Source organism: Talpa occidentalis, unplaced genomic scaffold, assembly GCF_014898055.3.
Source record: "Talpa occidentalis isolate TD23 unplaced genomic scaffold, MPIMG_talOcc4v2.1 talOcc4.17, whole genome shotgun sequence".
Lineage (NCBI taxonomy): Eukaryota > Metazoa > Chordata > Mammalia > Eulipotyphla > Talpidae > Talpa > Talpa occidentalis.
The window spans coordinates 40,364,971-40,391,769 of NW_023601754.1; the positions used below are offsets into that span (position 1 = coordinate 40,364,971).

General features: G+C 62.4%; 2 protein-coding genes across 5 annotated transcripts in view; one reads left to right on the forward strand and one right to left on the reverse strand.

Moving 5' to 3' along the window:
- Positions 1-15,502, forward strand: part of ACTN4 (actinin alpha 4) — a 66,955-nt gene extending 51,453 nt beyond the window's left edge. For 2 of the 4 annotated variants that reach the window (XM_054697139.1, XM_054697140.1), the window contains exons 9-21: positions 1,427-1,519; positions 2,708-2,938; positions 3,421-3,568; positions 6,941-7,091; positions 9,479-9,587; positions 9,693-9,833; positions 9,908-10,090; positions 10,183-10,317; positions 11,121-11,300; positions 11,991-12,137; positions 13,016-13,096; positions 13,989-14,147; positions 14,257-15,502. In XM_054697139.1, the coding sequence (XP_054553114.1) occupies positions 1,427-1,519; positions 2,708-2,938; positions 3,421-3,568; positions 6,941-7,091; positions 9,479-9,587; positions 9,693-9,833; positions 9,908-10,090; positions 10,183-10,317; positions 11,121-11,300; positions 11,991-12,137; positions 13,016-13,096; positions 13,989-14,147; positions 14,257-14,415 (1,917 nt within the window). In that variant the 3' untranslated portion in view covers positions 14,416-15,502. Of the gene's footprint in view, positions 1-1,426; positions 1,520-2,707; positions 2,939-3,420; positions 3,569-6,940; positions 7,092-9,478; positions 9,588-9,692; positions 9,834-9,907; positions 10,091-10,182; positions 10,318-11,120; positions 11,301-11,990; positions 12,138-13,015; positions 13,097-13,373; positions 13,440-13,988; positions 14,148-14,256 lie in introns of all 4 variants that reach the window. The other 2 variants (XM_054697142.1, XM_054697141.1) reach the window with 2 other exon arrangements.
- A 424-nt stretch (positions 15,503-15,926) lies between these two features.
- CAPN12 (calpain 12) lies at positions 15,927-26,378 on the reverse strand. Its single transcript, XM_037518145.2, is given in 24 exon segments — positions 15,927-16,007; positions 16,096-16,154; positions 16,245-16,361; positions 18,571-18,649; positions 18,861-18,923; positions 19,007-19,077; positions 19,401-19,458; positions 19,920-19,979; positions 20,075-20,117; positions 20,338-20,428; positions 20,431-20,499; positions 20,502-20,525; positions 20,528-20,543; positions 20,755-20,766; positions 21,937-22,145; positions 22,227-22,390; positions 23,003-23,077; positions 23,149-23,234; positions 23,309-23,383; positions 24,091-24,262; positions 24,972-25,105; positions 25,248-25,366; positions 25,540-25,609; positions 26,142-26,378. Coding segments are annotated over 24 exon segments (2,130 nt in total). The 3' UTR covers positions 15,927-15,980.
- Positions 26,379-26,799: the final 421 nt, after the last annotated feature.

Sequence of the window (26,799 nt, forward strand, 5' to 3'; positions counted from 1 at the left end):
TCAACCACTGCGCCTCCAGGGAGGCCCCGGCAGTGCTTTTTATTGCTGCTGTCCAGAGACTCGGTCCAGTCTCTTAAAAGACGCTCTCTGGGATTGTAGTTTCATAGATGCCCAGCGCTGAGCTTGCCCATTCTCTTCTGAGAGTTTATTCCTCCTCCTCTGTTCACTTACTCACCCATCAGCCCTGAGTACCTAAAACACACACCAAGCCCGGAGCTGGGTGCCAGGAAGTCCACAGTGAAAACCTTGGGTCTGCACTGCAGGGTGGATCTCAGCTTGGGGTGTCAGTTTTCAAAGTTAGGGACCAGGGACTAACCTCTGTGACTCCCACAAGCTGTGAGCTTGGCTTTGCTTCCCATTCTTCTTGGGGCTGGATATTCACTGGCGGAATCCCTCAGGAGCCTCACGTCCGGGGAGCATTCCTGGGGCCATTGGCTTGTGTCCTGCAGCATGACGCAGGTGTGTGTGTGTGTGTGTGTGTGTGTGTGTGTGTGTGTGACATGTGTGTACACACATGGGCCTCCAGTGGCCCCCTCGGCATCTCCCCGCCCAAGCCTAGCAGCGTGTGGAGGGGAGAGGCTGGGCGTCGCTGCCTGTAGCTAGCCAGGTCTGGAGCCATCCCCAAGCCTCTCTGTTTTCCTTCCCCACCACTCTGTAGACCCTCCTCACTATTTCTGTTCCTGTTCTGTTGCCGTTTCAACTCCTCTTGGACCCTTTCTGTGCTTCCTGAAAGGTATCTGGTCTCTCTTCTCCCGTGTGGCACCCCTCACCCTCTGCCTCTGCTCCATGCCTCACCCCCCGACAGGACAAGCAGGACACCATCCTGTAGTCTGGGGCAGGCTTGTCACTGTCCCCACCCCTCCCGACTCTCCGAAGCCCTGGCTCGCTTCTGCCCCACAGACCTCAACTTCTCCCCAGTGAGCTGCCAGCCTCTACCTCTGTGGGGAGGACGCAGAGGAGCCAGGCCTGCTCTGCCTGCACACTGACCACAAGGCTGCTCTGGGGGCCACCAGCACCCCCACCTGCCAGCTCTCACAGCTCTCTAACTCTTGGCTTCCTAAAGCCCACCTTCCCGCTCCAGGGAGCCTCCCTCCAAGGAATCCCACCCAGTCCCCCCTCCTCTTTGTGGGCCACTGGAGGGCTTCTTAGCCCATTTCCCCACCATGGGAGGGCTCCCTGATCCTTGGGCACCTCCAGGGGTCAGGCCAAGAGAGTGTACAGGGAGTGGTGGGAGGCCGCTCAGGCCTGTTGGGACACAGCCACTCGGGTGCCATCTTGCTGGAGCTGTGCTTCCTCTCCTCTCCTCCTCCTGGAGTGCCTGTGGGCCTTGAACGAGCCGGCTGTCCTTGGACAGGGATGGGCCTGTCTCAGGCAGGAGGGTCCCCAGTCCCCAGGCGGCCCTGACCTGTGTACTCCCCTGCCCCAGGCTGAGACTGCGGCCAACCGGATCTGCAAGGTGCTGGCTGTCAATCAGGAGAACGAGCACCTGATGGAAGACTACGAGAAGCTGGCCAGTGACGTAAGTGCACTGCCGCCCCGACCCCGCGGTCCCCGGAGCTGGAGGGTCTGGTCGCCTCTGTTACCTTGGTCATAACTGATGTAATCTTGCAAAAGGGGAAGGAGATGTGGCAGTGAGCCTTGCTAGGGATGGGCCCCACAGGCACGATTTGACAGAGACAGCTCGACCTTTTGGGTTGGTCAAGAACCAACACAGGGAGGGACAGGACCACAGCTTATCACGCCAGGCCCTGTGCCGGCTCTTCAGGGAGCCGGCTCTGCTGTCTCCACAGCAGCCCGGTGAGGAGGGAGCTCGTAGTGTCCCCTTTTCCAAGGGAGGAAGCAGGCTTGGAGCGGGTCAGGTGCACATCCGCTACCTGGGCGGTAACCCCAGTCCAGAGCCTGAACCCCAGTCAGTTGGGAATGTGGGTACTCATGCTTCTCTTCGGGAGGCTCTCTTTTTTTTTTGAAAAATGAAAGCATTTAAACTCCCCAGAGCAGGAGTTGGACTTTCTCCCACACCAGTGCCTCCCAGTCTGAGATATCAGGGGCCGGGAAACTCAGCAACAGTATCCGACAGCCAACCTAACGTGGCCAGCTTTTCGCTTTCCCAGCTGAAGGATGTTTAAAAACAAAATAAAAGCTATCACCTCTTGCCACCATGATTTCCAACACCAAGAAAAGGTTAAAAGACTCTAAGAATTGCTGCCCCCTCCACCACCAACACAAAGGGCAGTGGGCACCGTGCATCAAGACGGAAACGTGGTGCTCGGATTTCTCGTTTTGCCAGGGTCAGCCTTGGGGACCCCTTCTCCGAGCTGGACGTTCGTTGAGGCCGCCTGTGTTTACTTGCTTACACCGTGTCTGCGCGCCTGCAAAGACACGAGTGGTTCCTAAAACCACATTACTTTATCACTTTTACTTTTGAATTATGTATGTCCTGGGCCCTGTGCATGGCACCGCCCACCCCAGAGTGAGCCGGCCCCTGCGGGCCCTGCCCGGGGCTCTCACAGGCTGCAAGCAGGGAGCCGAGAGGCGAGGCCAGCAGTGGGGTCCAGGATGAAGTGTGATGGGGGCCTCCTGGACGAGAGAGATCTGAGAAGGGAGACTGACTGTAAAGGCAGGCAGGACACGACCAGAGAGCAGCACTGTGTTCATGGGGCACGGGGTCCCCCTGGGCCTCTCAACCTGGCTTCTTGTGGGCTCACAGCTCCTGGAGTGGATCCGGCGCACCATCCCCTGGCTGGAGGACCGTGTGCCCCAGAAGACGATCCAGGAGATGCAGCAGAAGCTGGAGGACTTCCGGGACTACAGGCGCGTCCACAAGCCGCCCAAGGTGCAGGAGAAGTGCCAGCTGGAGATCAACTTCAACACGCTGCAGACCAAGCTGCGCCTCAGCAACCGGCCCGCCTTCATGCCCTCTGAGGGCAAGATGGTCTCGGTGAGTGACCAGCTCCCTGCAGCCCTCCTGAGCCGGCCCCAGGAGCTACACGCCAGCCCTGAGGGCAGAGGATGGCTCTGGCCGCCCGGGCTCGCTGTTGGCCAATGTCGTGTTTCCTGACGCACAGACGTCAGGGTGTGGGGTGGGGTGGGAATGCACTGCCTGTAGCCCTCCCCACCACCATCACGCTCTGGGGTTTTACACTCACCTGCAAACCAAACCATAGCACGTGAAGGCTCCAGGACTGTCACATGCTTTGAAGCTGTTTCTTGGGGGCAGAACGATATTCTGGGACAGTCATCTGGCTTCTGGAGCCCCACCACGACTTTCATTCATTTAACCCTAAAGCGCTGGTCATCCTTGCCGCGTGCCGGCCTTGTCTGAACGCGGATGTGGCAGTCAGGGTGGGCGCGACCCCAATCCTGTTTCTCCTGCCTTCCCATTAGCACCCCTGCAATGACCCTTCCCTCTCTCTGCCCCAGGACATCAACAATGGCTGGCAGCACCTGGAGCAGGCTGAGAAGGGCTATGAGGAGTGGCTGCTGAATGAGATCCGCAGGCTGGAGCGGCTCGACCACCTGGCAGAGAAGTTCCGGCAAAAGGCCTCCATCCACGAGGCCTGGACGGACGGTATGGCCCTCCTAGCGCCTGCTCCTCTCCTTGTGTATGTCTCTCTCTCTCATACACATGCGCAACACACATAGTCCTCTGTCAGTCCTCTTGCTTCTGTCAGTCCACTCCTGCTGCTTGGAGTCGTGTGGTCAGAAAGGCCGCTTAGGGCTCGTTCAATTCCAGGCTGCAGGCTGCAAAGAACAATGTTGGGCTTGGGTCCTTCTGGTTGTCCACGCTGTTCTGACCTCAGAATTACTTGTGGCTGGGTCTCCTCCTGCTCGGCAGAGGCCAGTCATGGAAAACGCCGAGCCCCCCACAGCTCCTTGGGAATGACCCTGCCCTGCCCCCATCCGCTCTGCCGGGCTTCCCTGAGGGCAGAATCCCATCCGGGCCGGGGCGGCATGAGGTAAGCCCTCCCTGCCCAGGCAGGCCGTGTTCAAGCCATGTGCCTTCCCTCTCCCACCCCCATGGTGAGCACAGTATTCACTCGCACAGTCCTCAAGGCCAGACCAGGGAGCCACCTCCTGGGCCTGCTGCCTGACTGCCAGCCACCACCCCGCAGTGTGGCCACCCTGGGAACTCTCCCACCTCCCATCCTGCCCCAGAACCTCCTTCCAAGAGGCCTGGCCCCCCCCGCATGATGGCTCAACCCAGAAAGGCATTGGTGCCTCCTGTTTCTCAGCAGCCCTGCAGCTGCCCGTTCCCTTGGCTTCGGATGTGGAATTCCATCACGTTCCTGGCCCTTGGTCGGGATCCTTACCATGGTTGAGATTCCACATCCCAGAGACCTGAAAGCCTTCCAGAAACTGCCAGTGCCTGGGAAAACCAAGAGCCATCCACAGCACCCCTGTCCCCCCCCCCCCCACACACACACACTTCTGCCTCCACTCTGCCCAGCTGACTTCACGCTTCCCTGTGTGGCTTAGTGTGGCTCTTTGTCCCCCACCCCCACACGCCCCATGAGATGCTCACGGTGCCTCTAGGAGGCCCTCTAGTTCCCACCCACCTGGCTGTTTGGGCAGCAGCCCAAGGCTGTCTGGATGCTGAGACCTACCCAGAGGTGCCCATCCAGAGCCCTTCCCACCCCTACCAGCATTTTAACGCAGGGCTTTGAGTAATCCACCAACCCGGGCCCACGTCACTCGTGTCCCTGGCTGCAGCCCAGCGGACGCTGTCCTCACATTAGCGCAGGCTGGCTGCTCTCCAGCGACAGCTGCCAGATCCCCAGCAGTACCCGGTACCCCAGTCCCTCCGCTGCCAAGGAAAGACTGCATGGAGGAGAAAAGAGAAGGGGAGGTCAGGGATGTGGGCACCCTCTTTAGGCCTCGCAGAAATGGCTCCTGTGGAGGTTCTAGCTCCCAACCCTGGGGGAGAGGGTGTTGCTGCAGTGCCATCCTGGTGGTGGGGGTGCAGAAGTCACCGTTCAGTTCACCATTCGATCTACAAAAACCTCCTTATGCAAGGTGGTTTCCCACACGGGCAAGGTCCCTGCTGGACTCAGCCCAGCAGTTTCTGGCATTTCTCTTGTCAGAGGCACCTGGGCACATACGTGGACTTGGTCACCCCCATGTCCCACACAGGACTGAGCTCTCCTGCCATTATTCACGTGCTGTGTCTCTGTGTCTTTCCACAGAGGAAAGAGGCCCCGGCATCATCCCTGTGGATTTCCCTTCTGGGGGCCTCTTGCCTCATGTTGTCAGCTCCTCATGTCTCACCCGGGACTCTAGAAGGCCCTGGGAAGATGGTTTCCTGAGGTTGCAGTGGGTGTGAGGACCCACCAGGGCTCCTTCCCCGAGAACCAGGTGAAGGCTGGCCTTCACCTATGGTGTTTAGGGGGAGTTGGCCCCCAGTCTCTGGCCAGGGCCCACCTGGCTCAGCAATGTCCCCCCTGACCCCGCTCCCTTTCCCTCAGGTACTTTGGCACCTGGTCCTGCCCCTCCCTTCAGCCAGGAGCCCCAGGCAGCCTGCCCACTCGGTCCGCAGACCTGCGGCCTCTCCCTCTGCACCACCTGACTGTGCAGAATTGGAGGCTCCACACCCCCGGCCAAGAGCCAGCCGCACAGCTTCCTCATGCCAGGGCGTGGTCCAGAGGGCTGGGGGAGCCACCGTCACTCTGTGCCTCCCTCCCACCTCCTCCTCCTACAACCTGCAGGCATGAGGGTCTGTGTGGAGGGTCGTGGATTGTCTGAGGAAAAATCAGAAGCAAGTCTCTTGGGCCTGAATCCAAGGCCACCCCAGCCAGGGCCCTCTCCTCCTGGCTCTCCCGCTGGTCCCCTGCCAGCTCACTTGCTGAAACTCTGCTGAGGCAGAGAAGTAGTAACCTACTATTTCTGGTTCCCACCCTTGGGAGAAAGCAATTTGGAGGAGGAAATTGCAAGCTAGCCTTTGTGGTTAAGCCTCCTGCCCCAGGGTTGGGGTGCAGGGCCGAGGAGTCAGTCTCTCAGGCCGTCGCCTCCTGCCTGCCAATGCCTGTCCTGGGGGTGTGGCCAAGGTGCGGATGGGAATGGCCCTGTGCCCACCCTCCTTGAACATCACCTCGCTGAGATTTAGATGAGGGGCTGGCATCGACCTGTTTCCCAGGTGAGGGAGCAGCGGGGAGAGACGGCGAGTTGCCCCACGTCCACTGCTCCTGGTCGCTGCGCTGGTGGGGCAGTTCCCCTGGCACCCAGCAGAGGAGTGGGTGGTTGGATGGTTTCTGAGCTGCCCCTTGAGGGACCAGTGGAGGTGGCTTTCCTAAGCAGCACCTTCAGGAAGTGAGGGTCCGAGCAACCTTCCTGGCTGGCGTTTCCTTTCTGTTGTCTGCAGCACCTTAGCCCGCTTGCAGGCCTGGCTGAGCTTCTGTCCTGGAGTGTGTAATTAGCCAGGCTCCAGGACTAATAACAGTTCTCCCTTCCTTCCTTCAAAGGCCTGACAGTGGGCCCCGCCTCACTGCATGTCAGAAGCCTTTAGGACAGTGTGGGCCATGCACAAGTGCCATAGAAGTGCCATACCCCAAAGAGCCTGGCCCAAGTGCTGGGGGGCAAGTGCGGGGCTGTGCTCCTGGAAGCACCTCCAGCTGCTGAGGCCTGGCCCGCAGCCCAGCTGCTTCTGCCATCACCCCCCCACACACACACGATGGGTGTCTGCCTGCCCAGCCAGCTCGCACGGCCCCGTTCTCATGGTTTCCTCCCAGTAAAGGGTACACAGGCTGAGTGGGGTACCTGTCTCCCAGCGCCATCCACGACATAGTGGGGCTCAGAGGTCCCTATAGGACAGGAGAAACGTGCTGCAAGTTTCTGGCCTTCACTGCATCATCCTCAGCAAGGCAGGGTGTGGGCTCTGGACCACTTGCCCTGCCTGGGCTCCCTCTGTGCTGGTGTCTAAGTGCCTCCCTGCACCCCACGCCCCCAGGGAAGGAAGCCATGCTGAAGCAGCGGGATTATGAGACGGCCACCCTGTCGGATATCAAAGCCCTTATCCGCAAGCACGAGGCCTTCGAGAGCGACCTGGCCGCGCACCAGGACCGTGTGGAGCAGATCGCCGCCATCGCCCAGGAACTCAAGTACGTGCGGGCTCACCTGGCGCCGGCGCCCGCTTTCCCCCAGTGCCCAGCCCAGAGTGGGGGCAGCGGCAGCCCAGGGCAGCCTGAGGGCCCAGAGTGGGGTCTCCCAGCCCTTCCACCCCCTCCTTTGAGATGCCAGGGCAGGAAGGCCGTATGGGATGGTGTTTTTTGCCTATTTTGTCTTAATAACCAACCCCCCCTCCCGCCCCCGCCTCCCACCCATAAGAAACAGAGGAGTCTAGCGTTTCTGGCAGGAGCGGGGTGATCTGACCCCTTGTCCTGATTGCTCAGGCTTTAGGGGTCCCTGAGACCCCACCTGCCACACCAAGGAGGCCCCTGGCCCCCTGATGGGGTGGGCAGCCTACCTCCACCTTCCAGCCCCCCAGTCGGCCTGCACAGTGAGCCCATTGTTCTGCCCAGCCCCTTCCCTCTCCTGCTCAGAATACACTTATTGTAAGAGCTTCCAGGCAGCCGGGCTCTTGGCCCGCCCTTCCCCGCCCCAGTCAGATAAACTCGTGCACACAATTAGTACACTGAACTTGCAGCGCCAGTGAATGGGCTCCTTATTCCATCAGCGCAGCGGCCCGCAGCAAGGAGGGCGAGGGAGTGGGAGGCCCAGGCAATTACTTCATGGAAAATCTGCAGGCCCCGGAGGGGCAGCAGAATGCCCAAAATAGCCGTCTCCTCCAGAATAGAACCCCCCGGCTGGAGCTGGCCTTTCCACCGCGCTTCTGCCCCACCGCAGCCTGCCTGGAGCCTGCTTGTTCCTTCGCGGCTGGGGCCCAGCCTTGATGCCTGGTGCAGCCTGTGCTGGGCAGGGCCAGTTCCCTCCACCCCTGTGCCCCTGGCTCCCTCCTTCCACATTGTCTGCTGGCGTTGGGGTTCCCCGTTTGCTCACCCAGAAGCAGAAGTTCCCCTTCACTACCCTGGAATCAGTGTCCTGTTGGCTCCTCTCCTAGTACTGAGCCCCGGTATCTGGCCCATCCAGGTCCAGGCGAGCGAGGCCATTGATGCAGATGTCCAAAGGGGTAGTTGGGGAGTGGACATGAGCGGGTGCTCCAGTTGGCAGAGAGCCCCCTGGAAGCTGGTAGGAAATAGACTTGGAATAAATCCTAGTCCAGCCTCTTTCTCAGGCCCCAGGGAACAGCCATGTGAAACCCATTACCCGGACCAGAGAACAGGACTCTGAAGTAGCTTCTGGATGACAGCCCTGGAGGGGAGGAAGGGGGAGCTGATTGGGGTGCTGTCCATTCCCCTGAAGATGAGTCAGGGCTAAGGGCTGACCAGGATGAACCTGGGTAGCTGGCCCGCAGTGCTCATTAATGGTGACCGGGAAATCTAACTGGCTCATTCAGTCCCCGACAATTCCATTACACAGGAGGGGAGAGGCACAGAGGCTTTCCCAAGGTCACACAGTGAAGGAGTGGACACAGGCGGGGAACCCACCAGCCCTGCTGTGGAGCACGGCCTGGCTTCCTCACCCAGCCCAGCCTGCTCCCCAGCTCTCTGTTCTGCCTGACCTTCGGGCTCGCCAGGCAGACGGGATGATCCCTGACCCCAGATCCCCGAGTTGTTCCCTTCTCTCCCCACCTCTCACCCACCCCCAGGGTTCTGCCTGTATACTGCCTCCCTAGAAGCCTGTGACTGAGAGTGTCCAAGTGGTCAGGCCCTGGGAGGTGGAAGTCCTGGGGCTGATGAGAAGGGATTGAGGGCCTGGAAGCATGGGGAAGCCCAGTGGCCTAAACCCCAGTCATCTGAATAATATCTATATCCTAGGCAATTATTATGGATATAATTGTTTGGAATGAGATGATAAGCTACTTTTATGTGTTTTTTTTATATATATAATCATTTAATTTCCAACCTTTTATGAACAGCTATTGCTGTCTTACCTGCTGGGTGCCAAGTTGGATTCTCAGTGTTTTATGGGCATTAAGTCACTGGTCTTCACAATGATCCCATTTCACAGAAGGGGAAACTGAGGTATCCAGAGCAGAACTCACTTGGCTGGAGTCACACACGTACAGAATCATGGAGCTGGAGTTCAGTTGTAGGAAACTTGGCTCCAGAGCCCAATCTTTTAACCAGTGCCCTCTGCTCGACTGTCTTGAGGTGAAGCCAGCAGCCAGTCACGGGCACGGCTGAAGGCACTCTGGGCCCCGAGTTAGTTCACAGAGCAGAGCAGGTCACAAAGCAAATGAGCAGGACGACACCCCTTGCCCCTCAGTTACCTCCTCCCCTGAATTCCTCCTACCCTGGGTGCACTGGGCCAGAGGAGGGGGGACTGCTTACTAATGTCCTTAAATGTTGGTTCTCCTGACATCTGGGCCTGGGCACCGGGGGTGTTGGCTTCCCACTGGGTCTCACTGCCTCTCCCTTGCCCACAGCGAGCTGGATTACTACGACTCCCACAGCGTCAATACCCGGTGCCAGAAGATCTGCGACCAGTGGGACGCCCTGGGCTCTCTGACCCACAGTCGCAGGGAAGCCCTGGAGGTGAGGGGGCAATGCCACCTGCAGAGCCCCATGCCCCCACCCTTCACCCCCTCCCGCTCACCGGCTGACCTTCCTTCTTTGTCTCTGTGCCTCCCCACACCCCAGAAAACAGAGAAGCAGCTAGAGACCATCGACCAGCTGCACCTGGAATACGCCAAGCGGGCAGCCCCCTTCAACAACTGGATGGAGAGCGCCATGGAGGACCTCCAGGACATGTTCATCGTCCACACCATCGAGGAGATCGAGGTCCGCCCCCACCTGCCCTTCGTGTGGGACTGCGGGGGGGTCGGGCTGCCCCTCACTCCCTCTCCTCCCCCCAGGGCTTGATCTCAGCTCATGACCAGTTCAAGTCAACGCTGCCTGACGCTGACAGGGAGCGGGAGGCAATCCTCGCCATCCACAAGGAGGCCCAGAGGATCGCCGAGAGCAACCACATCAAACTGCTGGGCAGCAACCCCTACACCACCGTCACCCCCCAGATCATCAACTCCAAGTGGGAGAAGGTAAGCTTGGCCCGACGGCAGGGCGGGGGCATGGCAGGGCTGGTTGGGCCTCGGGGGCCCCCTCCCTGACTGCCGGTGGAATCCCACTCCAGGTGCAGCAGCTGGTGCCAAAGCGGGACCATGCCCTCCTGGAGGAGCAGAGCAAGCAGCAGTCCAATGAGCACCTCCGTCGCCAGTTTGCCAGCCAGGCCAACATCGTGGGGCCCTGGATCCAGACAAAGATGGAGGTGAGGGCCGTGACTGGGCACACCCTCCTGGGGCAGAGTGGAGAATAAGCCCCCGAGCTCACCCGCCGGGAGCCTCCAAGGCCTGGTGGGGTTTGGAAGGCCAACGAAAGGATATGGATGGACGTGGCAGAGCAGAACAGAGCATTTCCGGCTGCGGAGTCAGGCAGCATGGCTTCTAGCTCCTCTGCCCTGACCGAGGGCATGAGCCTGGCAGAGTTAACCTCTGCTCCTCTGTTCTCTCATCTCTAAGATGAGAATCCTCAGCAAATGCTCTCCCTGGTGACTGTGCTGGCCACAAGAGAGCGCTGGGCACACTGTGGCTGAGATGGTCCAAGCTCTGACTTTGGCACCTGCTCACTGCTACCCCTCACACCCAGCCCCTTGCAGTGGTGCCCACCCACACTCTGGCACATGCAGCGAGCGGAGGGCCATCTCAAACCCCCGTCAAGCCTGGCACGCGTGGGCATCCAGCCTCCACCTCGGTGCCATCTGCAGAGCGGGAGCCAGGTGTGGGTGCTGGTGCTCAGGAGCCCCAGTTCTGAAGTCATCCAGGCCTGGACCCAGAGCTGACTGCAGCTCTGACTGTGGTGGATCACCCTCTGGGGAGGCCTGTCTGCAGATGGCCTGCTGGCCCCGGGGGCCAGGGAGCTCAGCGTGGGCAGGGGCAGGCTTGTCAAGCATTTGCACGGACGCTTCAGGAGGGGGGCTTGGGTAAAGGCCCCAGGCTGGAGGGTCCCCGGCCCCGGGATGGCTGGTTGTGGCTGTGAGCCTACCAGCCTCCCCCAACGGCCTCTTCCGTGCAGGAGATCGGGCGCATCTCCATCGAGATGCACGGGACCCTGGAGGACCAGCTGAGCCACCTGAAGCAGTACGAGCTGAGCATCGTGGACTATAAACCGAACCTGGACCTGCTGGAGCAGCAGCACCAGCTCATCCAGGAGGCGCTCATCTTCGACAACAAGCACACCAACTACACCATGGAGGTGCGCAGGCTCCCTTCCCCCTGCTCGGGCGGCGCGGGGCAGCTCTGGCCAGACTCCCTTCTCCCACGGCTCGTGCCCAGGAGGGCAAGTGCCTGTTGCTTCCTCCGTCTTCTTCCCCTCTGACCAGAGACCACATCAGAGGGTTCCACGCTTGTGAGAACCGGGTTGCTGCCACTGCTCCATCACCATCGTGAGCACCCGGCACAGGCCGGTGCAGGGGAGCTGGGGGTGCTGCTGCTGCCCCCGCCGGGGCGAGACAGTGTCAGGACCGGTGGCCGGCAGACTGATAGCACAGAGCTGTGCGTGGTGGCAGTAACTGCACCGTGCACGTCCACTGACCTCCCCCCCCCACACATACCCCAGATCTCCCCAGAAAGTCAGTGGTTATACACACCCAGCAAGACTCTTGCAATTTCAGGGGCGGGTCCAGGTTGGCACAGGTCCAGGTCCTGGCCTCCAGGCCATCACGGGGACATAGCCTGGTGGTGTGGACCCTGCTGGTTGGCGGAGGTAGCACCGCCACGTCTGTGTCCCTGTGCAGATGTGGACGGGGTGCGTGGGGCAGGACTGTGTGTGCGAACACTGGGGGCACCTGGCTTGAGGTCCCCTTGTGCCCCCACCGCGTTGTGAGGAGAAGACAGCTCCGTGCCCCTCAGGTGGGCAGAGCCCTCATACCCTCGCTCCCCCCAGCACATCCGCGTGGGCTGGGAGCAGCTCCTCACCACCATCGCCCGCACCATCAACGAGGTAGAGAACCAGATCCTCACCCGCGACGCCAAGGGCATCAGCCAGGAGCAGATGCAGGAGTTCCGCGCCTCCTTCAACCACTTCGACAAGGTGAGCGCCCTCTGCTGTCTGGCTCTTCTCTCCCGCCGCCCTCCCGTCCTGCCCTCGTCTCCATGTCTGTGCGTGTTCACAACACAGTTGCTGTGCATCAGCCACCACTCGCGGGGCTGGTGGGGCCTCGGTCACCGAAGGGGGTGCAGAGGTGCTTCACCTTGATCACAGCTCCCCACAGAAGGAGAAAACGGGCTCCCAAGCCCTACTTCTGGGACTGCGTCCTTGACAACCTGCCAGGGAGACCCTGGGACAGGCTAAGTCCTGCATAGCTGAGATCAGAGACCTGGCTGGTGACCGTGGTACACACACGCTCTCACACACACTCTCATGCTCACACTCACACGTGTTCTCAGCTCTGACTTGCTGTGGCAGCCCCTTGAAGGGCCCTGAGGACCTGCGCTGGGCCCACCCCACTGGGCCTGATATGTCAGCTGCCTGACTGCTATGGGCAGGACCGTGAGCCTCAGCTCTGCAGTTAGGCAGGGACCCTGACACCCCAGGAAGTCCGCAGGGTGGAGTGCAGTCTCCTCTCCCACCCCAAATCCTGGCGGGGGGAGATCCCTTCCCTTCCCCAAGTCCTGGGACTCAGTCCTTAGTGTGGCACCACTCAGCTCTGGCCCCTGCTCTGGCCCAGAGGAGGCAGTGGGGGCCTCTGACTGCGCTACAGTCCCCCTGGTCAGAGACCCACGCCCCTCACCTGCTCCACCTGCCCCGGCCATCACCTTGTCCTCTCGTCGCCTCTAACGCTGTGTTTCCCTCCCCCGTGTGTCCCCTCCCCCCGCCCTCTGCATGTGACCCTGGCCCCTCTCCCAACCTGCACCCGCCGGGTCTCCACACCATCCCTCCCACACACCTGCCTCCGGACGGCCCGGCAGGACCACGGCGGGGCGCTTGGGCCGGAAGAGTTCAAGGCCTGCCTCATCAGCCTGGGCTACGACGTGGAGAATGACCGGCAGGTACGCGCCCCAGGGCCCCAGCGGACTGTGGCATTAACTGCTCTTCTCTCTCTCTCCTTCTCTCTTTCTGTTCCTCCCTCTTGCCATTCCACCCCTCGCCATCGTGTCTGCCATTTCACCGGCGCTCTTGCCTCCTCCTGCCCTGTCTCTCGGACACCTTCCCCCTTACCTGATCTCGGCCGCTCCCACCACTGTCCTGTCTCCCCGCTGTGCACATGGGGCGGCCCCTCTTGCTGCTCTGGGCCTGGCCTCCTGCTGTCCCTGCGTCCTCGAGCAGAAGCAGACAGGCAGCATGGACTCCGATGACTTCAGGGCTCTGCTTATCTCCACAGGATACAGCCTGGTATGCGGCCTCTGCCTCCCCTTGCTGCTGCGCCTCTCCTCCCTCCTCCTCGTGCCGCCTCCCCCTCCCTCACCGCCTCCAGAGTTTCCACGTCCTCGTCCTCGGGGACACTCCTCCGCCAGAGCAGCCTCGCCTCCCCTCTGCTGCACTGCTGGCCTGGGGTCCCTCCGATGACTCCCTGAGCCTCCCACCTCCTTTCCTAAAAGCCTCCAGAGAGAGGGGGTCAGTCCTCTGGCTCTCCCCGCCTTTTCTCTCTTTCTCTCTTTCTCTCTCACCCTCCCTCCAGAGCTAACCTGTGAGCCTAGGGCTGAGGAGCAGTAGACCTGTTGGACACACACCCCCAACTCCCCACTTCCCCAAAATGTGGGGGGAGCATGTGGGGCGGTTGGCCGGGGAGCGGAGGCCCTTGGAGGCAGGCTGGCACCGGGCGGGGGCACCGAGGGCGGGCCTGCTCTCCCGGCTCAGTCCCCTGGGAGAGCAGCACCCGCGGTCCAGGCCCCACCTGCCGGCCCCACTCCAACGCCGTCCCCACCCACTGCCGCCTCGCAGGGGGAAGCCGAGTTCAGCCGCATCATGAGCGTGGTTGACCCCAACCACAGCGGGCTGGTGACCTTCCAAGCCTTCATCGACTTCATGTCCAGGGAGACCACTGACACAGACACGGCCGACCAGGTCATCGCCTCCTTCAAGGTCCTGGCGGGGGACAAGGTGAGCGAGACGCCGTGGAGGCGCTGGGGACCGGGGCGGGGGGGAACTGAGGGGCCGGGGGGGGCTGGTGCGCAGGGCAGTGGCCAGAGTCCTGCCCTGCCGCCCCCAGAACTTCATCACAGCCGAGGAGCTGCGGAGAGAGCTGCCGCCCGACCAGGCCGAGTACTGCATCGCCCGCATGGCGCCCTACCAGGGCCCCGACGCCGTGCCCGGCGCCCTCGACTACAAGTCCTTCTCCACGGCCCTGTACGGCGAGAGTGACCTGTGAGGCCCCCGCCGGAAACACCCCGAGCAACACCCTCATCACAGCCTCCCGGTGGGGCTGGGAAACTCTTCTGTCCCTCTCCCCGCTGGGGGACCTCCCTGGTCCAGACCCCCCCGACTCTGTATCTATGCAAAGTCCTCTCTTAGTCCTTGTGGGGGGGTGGGGGGTGGGCAGGGAGGGTCTGGGGCAGGCTCTCTCCTCCCTCTTCGGTGGTTGGCCAGGAGCTTCTGGAGCCCCCCAGGTAGGGGCGAGGGAACCCAGCGCGGTCAGCTCTCTGGTCCGGTAAATATGTATGATGTGTGGTCGTTTCTGTTAGCTGTGCGGAGGGAAGTGGACCCCCGCGGCAGGCAGGTCCTCTCCGAGCCCTGGAAATGCTCTCCACACCCCGTCCCTTCCCCTGCCCGTGAGGTCCGTCGTGGCCTCCCACATCCAGGCCAAAGCCCTACGTGCCTTGTCCAGGAAGAGGGCGCCCAGCAGAGGGCGCCCCAGCCACCCGCCAGGATAGAGGACCTGCCCCGCCTGCCCCGCGGCTCCGCCCCTCGCCCCCCCTCGTCAATAGGTGCAGCTCCGCCCCTCCCGCGGGGGGGGCCCCACCGACCCGCCCACACCAGCCCCACTTTGCTTCGTCTGGACTTGCATATCCCATATTTCTAGGGACCAAAAAAATAAAAATAAAATAAAAACAACAAAAAAAGCAAAAATAAAAAACCACCAAAAAAAAACAAAAAAAAAATTTAAAAACTTTCAGAGAATTACTATTTACTTTATTAATTTACGGATTTATTATATAAATATATATTCACCTAGCAACGTAGCTTTGCTGCCTCTTGCTCTCATAATGAAGACGTAGCTGACGGCCGCCCCCCAGCTGATGTTCTCTGGCTGTTGGCTTGTAGGGTGTGGGTCTCTGGGGGCCCTCCTGGGGCGCGGAGGGTGGGCTGCTGGCCTGGCTATTAGTTGCTGGTCTTACTCCCCTCTCCCCCTTTTTTGAGTGTATTCTGATTTTTTTTTTTCTGGTTTCTGGGTAAACCACCCTTCTGGGGAAGGAAATAAAACACGTATAATATTTTTAAGAAGGACTCCTGAAGCGTCCGCTCTTTCTCTCGCCGGCGTCAGGCGATGGCAGGGCACCTTTCCAGGGCCAGGCCAGGCGCGGGCGCCCGTAGCGTGTAGGAAGAAACACGGGCTCGTGGGCACCCCTCCGAGCCAGGCCCGCTTCTCGCACCTGGCGTGGACTGTCTCGTGTAGCCGGTGCAAAAAAGTGCTGTTACCGTCCCCTCCGCAGGCGAGCGAGCAAAGCACAGAGAGGTGCAGTGATTTGCCCAGTGCCGCCCAGCTGGTGAGTGGTGGGGCCAGAGGTCACGCCAGGCAGGCTGGCTCCGGAGCCCATGCTCTGAGTCGTGGCCAGAGCATCAGCCCCCTGCCAGGCAGGGGGGTGCAGGGGTCAGAGGAGGGTGGTTTGCTCAGATCCCCCACCGTGTGGAGTTAACCCGGGTCAGGTCGGGGAGGGGAAAGATGGGCCACGGCAGCTCTCCGGCCTCTGGCAGCAGCTGGTCCGTGCTGGGCTCCTAGGAGAAGGTGGCCACCTCCATCCACTGGCGAGAGAACACAGCGGGCCTGAGGAGGCGGTGGGGTGCCCCCCCGCCGCCTGCCCGCACCCCTTTCCCTCCAGCCCAGGCTCACCTGGCTGTGCGTCAGGCAGACCACCCCCTCGCCCCCGAGCAGGTGCTGGCTGAAGTGGCCTGCGCAGAGGGGCAGAGTGAGTGCCAGCACCCCAGACCCCTGCCGTGGGAGCCCCTCCCTCTGCCCGCCAGTGCTGGAGCGGCACTCACGGAAGATGCAGGTGAGCTGGGCTGCGCAGGACACGAAGCGCTCGAAGTCCACGCGCAGGCGGCTGTCCCGGTAGCGGCTCGTGAGCGTCTGGGTCAGCTGGTTGTTCATGTGGAAGCCTGGGGGAGGCTGCCTCTGAGCCTGGGCCGCCCCCGTAAACCCTGAGTCCCCGGGGAAGATGCTGGGCACCTCGGGCCTGTTCCCACCTCCAATCCCAGCCATTGGCCCCCGGCGACTCCTTCGCTTTTGGGGGACTCAGTTTTCCCACCTGTCAAGGGTGACTATGGCAGCCCTGACCCCAGAAGATGGGGGCCGGTGTTCCCTGTAGGGCTCTCGGCACAGGGTAGAGAACGTTTCTGTCAGACCCACTCAAAGGCAATTCCTTCATGCTCCAGCCAGTTTCTAGTGTTTAGAAATCGTCTCGGATGAGGGCTCTCCACATGGGCTATTAAAAGCCGAAACCAGTGGGTGCTCTTCCAGGTCGGAGCTGACTGGCGGAGGCTCAAGGTCTCCCGTGCCGGAGAGACACCATTCTGGGGTCGTTACATGGGCTTCCGCCACCTCCGGAAGCCCATCTCCGCCCCTGCTCTGTGCGTCCCTCCACTTAACACCCAGCATGTGCCCCAATGTGGCTTGTCTGAGGTGCCGCCAGCTGTCTCGAGGTCAGGCCTGCAGCCGGGTCCTGGGCCTCCCGTAGGTCACTCCCTCTGACCATCACCTGTTGTCTAGATGGAGGTGGAAGGTGGAAGGCTGCTGTGCGGGGGCCTCGCACACAGGAGGTGGGAGAGCCCGGGAAGGAGCTAAGCGCCCCTCAGCTGTCCGCTCTGGAATTCCTGTCTGAGAAAACTGAGCGCCACCTCCGTTGCTTTCCCTGTGCTGGCCCGTGTGGGTCCTGCCTTTTGTTCCCAGTACTCGTGAAACCCCTCTCGGTCTATGGGCCCTGGTGGCCTTTGCAGCCCACACCTCTCACTCCTCCGCATGGACTTTGCCCCCTTCCTACTCGTCATGCACTCCTCCTCCAGGAAGCCCTCTCAGATACCCCCAGCAGGCAGCATGGGGCACTTCCTCTGGGCCCCCAGGGCCGACCATTCCGGTCTGTCCCTGGACTGGTAGTGTGTGAGGTCACCTGGGCCCGGAGCAGAGTGGGTATGGGCGGAATGCTTGTGGAGCAGCTTCTTTCTCCTGCCAGGCCCCCCACCCCAAGACTGCCTGCCTGTTCCTGGGCCTCCAGGAGCTTGCGTCCCCTGGCCCCTCCCGGACACAGCAGCACCTCCTCTTGCCAGTCAGCTCCAGCCCCCAGCACTTGCCTCCTGCTGCTCCTCACACTTGACAATATTTGCAAACATGCAAGTCCTCAGGCAGCCTCACCAGCTTTTCCTCTCTGACCATCCCCCTGGCCCCCAACTTGGCTCCATCCACACAGACCCCTGCCCTCAACATGCCAGGTGCCCGTCCTCATCGCCACCACTGGGTGCCCTGCGCCCTCAGCTCCTGCCACACCAGCCTGCTCGTGCACACACTCCCACCGCAGAGCCTCTGCACGGGCAGGTCCCTCTGCAGGCTCTTCCCCAGCCTGCCCAGGCTCATGCCCTCCCTCAGGTCTTTGCCCAGATGTCACCTCTCTGCCTCCATCTCCCCTTTTCTGGGCTTACACATTCCTGGACATTTAACCTCCCTTGGGGTACCCCCCTGCACTTGGCAGTGGCAGAAAGTGGGGGTGCTGGGAGTTTCATGTCTGCCCCCAGCGCCCTCCACACAAACCGGGGCAAATTACACTCAGACTTTCCCGACTTGCTTTGGGGCACAAGAAAAGCGTTGCTGGGTCCTTATCAGGGTGTTGGGCGCCCACACAGATGGCACAGGGTAGACCTCCCTCTCCTGGAAACATTCAGCCTCTCGGCTGAGGCTCCTGGCCGCCTGTCTCTGGCACAGAGGCTGTGTGTGCGGGCACAGAGGCTGCCTTCCCCGGGCCAGGCCCTGTGGGGGCTGCTCCCCGCCACTCTGTGGGTTGGCCCCCTTATGGGGAGGGTAACAGAGGCTCTGGGAGGTAGACGCGTGCCAGGGCCACCCAAGGAGTAAGCTGGTAGTTAAGGGATCCAGGACCTTCTCCCATGATGCCCTGGGGCCAGGCTGCAGCCATCAGCTCCCAAGTCCACCCCTTCTCCTGTCCTGAGGGTCTCCAGTGGGCCCCTCAGTCCCTGTCAAGAGCCGACTACGAGCTGAGGTGTGGGTCTTGTGGATGGACGCAGACGGTGGGTGCTGGGAGGGACTCTAGGAGGGCGGAGTAGGAGGGGCGGCAGCCCACGGCCCCCGGGCCTGTGTCCACACCTGCCGCGCTCAGGGCCAGCCGCAGCTCGCAGGAGTTCATGGTCCCGGATGCGTCCTCGTCAAATTTGTCAAATGTGGCCTGGAGGGAGGTGCGGTCAGTCCAGGACAGAGCCATGCTCTCCACCTCGGCCCTACTGAGCGGCCCTGGAGGCTCCACAGAGGGGTGCCTGGGCAGGGCTGTCCCAGCAGCTCCATCCACGCGTGGGGGGTCCAGTTCCCCCTCCCCTGGGGCCTGGCTGGCCCACAGCACCTGTGTCCCGGTTAATAAAGGTGCATCGCCCCGCACTCACCTGCCACTTCAGGAGGAGGCCCCAGAGCTGCTGGAAGTGGTGCAGGGCCAGGCTTTGCCCATGCTGAGGATGCGGCATCGGGTTAGGTTCAGGGTCCCCAGAAGGAGCCCCCAACACCCCACCCTCCCTACCTAGGCCCATCGTACCCCAAAACAGCGCAGCAGCTGCTCACAGGTTCTGAGCCCGATTTCTCTGGGAGTCCGGTTGGGGGACCTGGCTACAGGGGGAAAGCCAAAAACCCAAACCCGCCCATCCCTGCACGTTGGCCAGCGTTGCAAGCGGCCTGGATCGCGTCCCTGTCTTCCAGAAGCTGAGGCTCAGAGGCCCAGGTTTCTGCTGGAACCAGCGGAGCTGGCATTTGAACTCGGGGAGCTCCATCCCCTGCCTTTCCCTTAGAGGCCCTGAGTGGCCGTGAGTCCTGCCTGAGGACTTGGCGGGTGGGGAGCACCGCCAGGCGGAGCACTGTCTCCCCGCTCTGAATGCCACAGCTCTGTGGATTAACACACAGGCTCTGTTGGGGTCCCCTGTGGTCCGACTCACCAGGCTCCAGGATAATGCTTAGTAAGATATGGAGCTGAAAGGCGCTGAGTTCTTCCTCCTGGTCGAGGAGAGAGCCCTCGGTGAGGCCCCGCCCGCGGCCCACCCTCCTGCAAACCGCTCTGGGCACCCCCCCCAAACAGCCTGGGGGCACAGCGGAGACAGAGCCCAGCCTGCCCTCTCAGAGCAGCTGGCCAGGGGAGAGGGCGACCGGACCCCAGAGTAGGCGACTGGGCTGCAGGACCCCAAGGCCAGGCGGCAAATGACCTGCTGGCGGAAGGAGGTTCAGAGCAAGCGCCAGCAGGGCCCTTAAACGCCCAACCGACTCTGTGAGAGAAGGTGGTCCTGGCACAAGTTCAGACTGGGCAAAGGCCCTGAGGCAGCCAGAGTTGTCAGCATTTTGAGGAAATAACGGTGATGAGGGGGTGGGGGTGGGGGGAGTCGTGTTAGCGAAAAGAAAATGAGACCTCCAGGATGAGGGGGGCCTAGGACACCCCTCAGCCCTGTCTCTCCCTTGCTCACCTCTCCTGCCAGCTCCTGAAACAGGTGCTCCAGCCCCAGTTCCAGGGGAGTGTAGGGGATCTGCGGGGTGGGGGAGTTTAGTTCTGGCCTAGAGGGGCCCTCAGTCTTTGCCTTCCCCCCTTCTTTCGCCTACCCCCCCCCCAGCAGCCCCTCACCGCCAGGGCTTGCAGGTCTGCGCTGATCACGTCATCAATCTCCCTGCAAGACCAAGAGGAGGGAGAGGGGCTGATCACCCCGCTTGGGGCTGTGGAGCTGGGGGGGCCTCTGCTGAGGAATGGGGTGGGAGGGGTGAAGGGGGCGTGTCTAGGCAAAATCGTGAGGGTCCCGGGGTGGGGTGGGGTGGGGTGGGGCCAGCAGGCCTGCGGGACCCCAGCCTGGCCTGGGGACGGCCCCGAGCCGAGCTGGGCCGGGGGCTCACACGGCGGTGTGGCTGCGCTCCGAGAAGATGCGCAGCGTGAAGTCGGCCTCGTCGCCCGGGCGGGTGGCGCTGGGCACCACCAGGTAGTGGCCGGGGGCAGGCGGCAGCGGCGGGTCACGTCGCGGCGGGCGCAGAAGGGCGAGCGGTCGGCGCGCAGCAGCTTGGCAGGAGCTCGCGGCTGCGCGGGAGTCCCAGAGCCCCAGCAGCTGCGGGCCGGGGCGGCGTGAGCAGGCGCCCCACTGCGCCCCACTGCGCCCCGCCCGACCCGCCGCCCCCGCGCCCTCGCGACCCCCGCCCCCGCCCTTCAGCCCACCGCGCCCCGAACCCCGCCCGGAGCCCGCTGCGCCCGGCGCGGGCGTCCAGCCCCGGCTCGGCTCAGGCGCGCGCGACTCTGGGAGCCGGCCCCAGGGGACCCACCTCCTCCGGGATCTGTGAGGAGAAAGAGCCAGGGCAGTCAGGGGGAGGCGGCCACCCCCGTTTTCTTCCCTGCCCCCGCCCTTCCGCCCCTCCCCGCCCCTCCCTGGCCGCTCCCTCCCGCTTGTACTCAGCGCCTTCCTGCACCTTGATCCCTCCCGGATCCTCAGCCCCGGCTTTTCTGCCTCCTTCCTGACATCCGCCCCCTCTGCCCTTCTCCGCCTCTGTGCCCTTCAGAACCCCCAGTCTCCGGGCTCCCCCTCAGCTCGCTCTGCTTTTCTCACCCTCAGCCCCCTTCCTCTAGTCCTCTGTCTCCCTGCCCCTCCTCACCTGTGCTCCCCCGCCCCTCCTCACCTGTGCTCCCCGTCCCTCCTCACCTGTGCTCCCCGTCCCTCCTCACCTGTGCTCCCCGTCCCTCCTCACCTGTGCTCCCCATCCCTCCTCACCTGTGCTCCCCATCCCTCCTCACCTGTGCTCCCCCATCCCTCCTCACCTGTGTTCCTGCTCCTCCTCACCTGTGCTCCCCGTCCCTCCTCACCTGTGCTCCCCTGTCCCTCCTCACCTGTGCTCCCCATCCCTCCTCACCTGTGCTTCCCCATCCCTCATCTATGCTCCCCATCCCTCCTCACCTGTGCTCCCTCATCCCTCCTCACCTGTGCTCCCCCATCCCTCCTCACCTGTGTTCCTGCTCCTCCTCACCTGTGCTCCCCATCCCTCCTCACCTGTGCTCCCCATCCCTCCTCACCTGTGTTCCTGCTCCTCCTCACCTGTGCTCCCCTGTCCCTCCTCACCTGTGCTCCCCATCCCTCCTCACCTGTGCTTCCCCATCCCTCATCTGTGCTCCCCATCCCTCCTCACCTGTGCTCCCCATCCCTCCTCACCTGTGCTCCCCATCCCTCCTCACCTGTGCTCCCCCATCCCTCCTCACCTGTGTTCCTGCTCCTCCTCACCTGTGCTCCCCATCCCTCCTCACCTGTGCTCCCCCATCCCTCCTCACCTGTGTTCCTGCTCCTCCTCACCTGTGCTCCCCATCCCTCCTCACTTGTGCTCCCCTGTCCCTCCTCACCTGTGCTCCCCCATCCCTCACCTGTGCTCCCCCATCCCTCCTCACCTGTGCTCCCCCCACCCCTCTTCACCTGTGCTCCCCCCTGCCCCTCCACTGCCTCTGTTGCACCTGGGGCCTACCTGGAACACGTTGAAGCCCACGGAGAGGTATGTGAGGCCCTCGGCCCTCAGGCAGCGCCGGTTCCGCTGGATGAGTGACAGGAGGACCGTGCACTTGGGGGTGCGGCCCCCTCGCCCCCCGGCGGCCCCCCAGGGCACATCATCCTCGTCCTCCTCCTCATCAGGTTCCAGCAGCGTCAGCCGGAACTGGGGATTGATCCAGAAGGTTTCTGGTGTTGGAGAAAGAAATGGGGTTACCTGGACTGCGTCAGGCCCCCTCGCTCGCCTCTCAGAACCCCTCAAGGTCTCACCGGAACCGGGCTGGCTTCCGCCTGAGTTGAAGCCGCGCACCCAACGGCCTTGAAAGGTGTGGATGTGCCAGCCACCTCCGGCCGGCTTGGGGCCCAGCACTTCGGGGCTCAGCGAGCAGATCTGGACCGTGTTGAAGTGGCGGAGGAAGTCCTGCAGCTCCATCCTGGACAGTGGCCAGCGGTCAGCCCCAGCGCCGCCCCAGTCTCCCAAGCAGCTCAAGCCCCAGGAGTGACCCCCAAGTTACAAAGCTCCCCCAGCTTCTTAAATAGTGCCAGTAACCTTCCAATCCTCCAATAATGCCATGTGTCAGGAAATGACCCCCAGATCAGAGCCCTCCAGGCTGCCCAGGTTCCTCAAGTCCTCAGAAATGCCCCCCAAGGAGCCCAGATCCACAGATGCCCCCCAAGGAGCCCAGATCCACAGATGCCCCCCAAATATTGTCAACTTGCCTTCCGTCTCTAAGGAGCCCAGATCCACAGATGCCCCCCAAGGAGCCCAGATCCACAGATGCCCCCCAAATATTGTCAACTTGCCTTCCGTCTTCACCCCTCTGAGGATCACTGCACCCCCAGCCTTCTCTAATATTAGCACTGACTCTTCCTCACCTCCCCCAAACAGAACACCCCCACATGACCACCTAGGGGGACGGCTTCTCCCTAAAGGGCCCGCCCGTGAGCTCCTGCCCCAGCGGCCCTTCAGACAGGATTCACCACCCCCGCCCCAGCCTCTCGGCCTCGGCCCCTTCTCCAGGCCAGACAGACGCCGCCCAACTCACCAGAACTCACCGTCCTCCTTTTTCACCAGCAGGGCCTCCCGCCACTCGGTGGGGAGCGCGTCCCAGCGGGAGCAGCTGGGGAGACTGGGGTGTGAGGGGTGGGCAGGTGGGGCCGACCCCCCAGCCCCAGCCCAGACCCATCTCACCTGTCGCTCCAGGGCCCGCTCCACTCCACTCGGCCCCACGGGTTCCGCAGCCGCAGCAGCCGCACCTTGCTAAAGCCCAGGAGCAACTGAGGGCGGCGGGTGAGCGGGGGTAGCGCCCGGCACCTCCCCCCTCTGCCAGCCGGCCCCTGGAGGTGCCCACCTTGTGCGTGCCCGTGACTGAGTAGGCGTGTCCCTTCACCAGACCGTCTTCTGTGCGGTACTCGCCCCGGTCACTCTGGGTGGAGGAGAGGGCATGGGGAGGCCACGGTGGGGGACCGGAGGGAGCTGCTGCTCTGTCCCCCACCCTGGATCTCCTGCCATCAAGGCAGGGTTCGAGCAGAGCACCTGACTGATGGCACAGGGGTCAGGGGTCGGGGGGGCATGACAGTGGGTGAGTGAAGGGGAGAGGAGTAGAGAGGGGGAGCCGCCATAAGACACAAAAATAGATGGAAAGAGGAGAGCTGGCGGAGGCAGAGAAGCAGGCAGAAAGCAGGAAGAGGCCGAGAAGCAGGCCAGAGGTAGTGACTGAGTTAGAATCAAAGAATGAATATGTGATTGCATCAAAGTTGAACATACAGTGCAAGCCGAGCCTTTTTTTTTTTAACCACACCTCCCCCACCCCACCCCTTGCTGGCCTCTCATAGGTGGGAGGTACCTGCAGTTATGGGGGGGCCTTATTGCACCCGTGAGGGGAAAGTGTGCCTGGGAGTGATGCTAAGCCAGAAGACTAGAAAAATACATTTGCAACATCCTCTGAGCACCTGGATCCAGCTGTGCCTGAAGCTGGTGAGTTATGACAGCAAATACATTTCCTTTTTCCTTGCTGGGGTTTGATCCGCGAGAGAGTAAGCTGATGTGAAAGCATAGGAGAACACAGGACACCCCCCACCCCAGTCCGTTGTCATTGGTCCGCGTGGGGGTCTCCGTGGAAGTTTGACTCACCAGGGCAGTGGCACCCACGAGAGACTCTTTGAGTAGGGCATGGCGCAGGATGGTGAAGAGGCCGGGGGTGTCCTGCCCCCTCAGGTAGAGCACCTCGCCCACGCCACCCGTGAAGTCCACGAAAGCCTCGTTCATGTGGCCGCCTTGCATCACTTCATAGGAGCCGTGCAGCCTGCGGGAGGAGGGCGGGGCTGGGGTGCCTGAGGCATGTGCAAGCAACTCAGACAACCCCTGAGATCTGGGGTGAGGGCTCTGTCTCTGAGGGTGGGGTCCCAGGGACCATCCCTGGAAATTTCAGACTCTCAAGGTGGAGGACAGTGGCGGCCTCTGGAAGCCCTTGGAAACTGGGCCTGTGGTCTAGGGCCCCGGGGAGGGCTGTGTGAGCAGCCTGGGCGTCCTGGCCACTGTGTGAAATGCTGAGTCCCAGGAAGATGGCTTCTTAGGGGGTGACCTTGCTCTGTCAGTGATTCCAGAAGCCCCAAGATGGGGACAGAAAGATTGGAGCGCCTCGGGGATGACACCCAGGATTTTGCGGGTGCTTTGCATTCCTCATGGATCGGGAGAAATTGGCTACAGTTTCAGGGGCCTGAGGAGATAATGTTAGCTTCGGTGGCTCCGGCGCCCGGTGCGCGAGGCTTCAGGCTCCTGGAGAATCTGGCGTCTGGGAGTGTCTCTGGGAATGTTTGGTGTGAAAGGCGGACGGGGAGTCTTAGTGATTGGGAGGGACGGTGTGACGTTAGGGCCCCGGGGGCTGTGGCTTGTCTGGGGTCCCTGGCAGGGTGTCTAGAGGGTCCTGGAAGTTAGGGGCCTACGGTCGCCTGTAGCTCGGGGCCTCTGGCTGGGATACGCGGGATACAGCCGGGGGTGGGGTGGGTCCTTACTTGGCGTAGGCCTTTTCTAGGAGGGGGGCCCAGAACTCGTTCCGCTGTTCCGAGCGCACGAACATCAGCTTCCCGTCGCGCACCGGCAGCCTGTCGTCCACCACGACGTCAATCCAGCGGCCGAACTGCCAGAGCTGGCCGGACAGGGGCAGGCCGGGGCTCAGCTTCCAGCCCTGACCCTGCCCTGACCCCGCACCTGCCCAGGTCCCAGAGTCCAAGGCACATCCGGGTCACTGTGGGGGAAACTGAGGCATGAACAAAGGACTCGCGCTTTACCTGGAAGTGGAAGACACCTGCGTAGCCTTCGTGGAAGCCCTGTCCAGGCGGGACGACCCGGTACAGGAGCCGGGGGTACAGAGTGAGGGAGGCGGCGGCCGCGAGCAGCCAGCAGTTACCTGGGAGGAAAGGCTAGGGTTGGGCAAGGATGGAAAGAGGGAGACTGAGACAGGGGAGGAGAGACATGGGGGGTGGGGGGGTGAAGGGCAGGGAAGTGGGGGGTCGAGGGTGAGGCTGAGGGACCCAGCTGCGGCTGCGGGTCTGAGCCTGAAGGAGGGGCTGGCGGCCTCACCCAGTCTCCCCTGGCACACGTCTGTCCGGCTCATGTCCTCACAGATGAACTGGGGCTCGGTGCAGAACTCCTGGGGGTGACGGGGGAGTGCAGGCCTCAGCCCAGGAAAGGGAGTGAAGGAGCAGCTGGAGGTCAGATGGCGGGTCCCCGCCTGCCCTCACTGCCCCGGGGTAATGAGCGCCTCCGACCCACCAAAGGCTTGTAAAGCCGCTGTGCGGGCGGCCGGCTTCCTGGGCTCCCTGGGCTCCCTGGGCTCCCTGGGCTCCCTGGACCCAGGATGGCTGAGCCTGCTCAGAGCCCACCTCACAACAACCCTCCTCCCCCAGACTCAGGAGTCCAGCTCCCTAAGCCCATCTTCTCTCAGACCCGGGAACCCAGCCCCCCACTTTCTCAGGCCCAGAACTCCAGCCCCCCATCCTCTCCTCCCACAGACTCAGCAGCCCAGCCCTCAGCCCCGTCCTCCTGCAGATCCAGAGCCCAGGTCCCCCAGCCCCTCCTCCCCCAGACCTAGGAACCTGCCCCCCAGCCCTCTCTTCCCACACACCTAGCCTCCGGCACCCCCTCCACCCGGCCCCCAGCCCCACCCCCCAGCCACACTTTACATGGGGCCTCATCCATTTCACCCCTTTGGCCTTCTCTGAGTCTGGCCCCAGCAAGTCATAGCCAAGGGCATCAGGGCCGGCAGGGAAGTAGGGGTCTCGGAACAGGATCCCCTCACTCAGGCAGGCTGCTCGGATGGCTTCGTAGCTCTGGCCCCGAAAGAGCTTCGGGCCCTTGGCTTCAGGCCCTGCCTCCTCGTTCACCAGCTGGATGATGACCCTCCCGCTGCCACACGCCATCTGGACTCTGCGGCTGGCGGGGTGGCCCCGGGCCCTTTAACCTCCTGAGTCACGGGGGCGGGGCCTCCCCACCATCTGAGTCCTGCTGGGGGTCTTTAGGCAGACAGGATCCTTCCCTCGTTAATACTAATTGATGGTTTGGGGTGCCGGGGAGCAGGGACGCCTCTTCAGTGGTTTCCTCCCCAGGGCGTGGGGCCTTCAGTTGTGGCCAGAGTAGCACCTTAATGGGCTTGGCCAGCAGCAGGAGGGAAGGTGGGCAGAGCTGAGGGAGGACCGCCCGCTGCTGTGGGAGTGCCCAGAAGGAGGTCATGTTGGGGGGGCCGTCTTCTGTGTCTGTCTGTCTCTGCCTCTCTGCCTCTTGGTGTGCCTGTTCCTCTGCGCCTGTCTGAGTGCCCCACTGCCCAGCAACACCTCTCTGTCC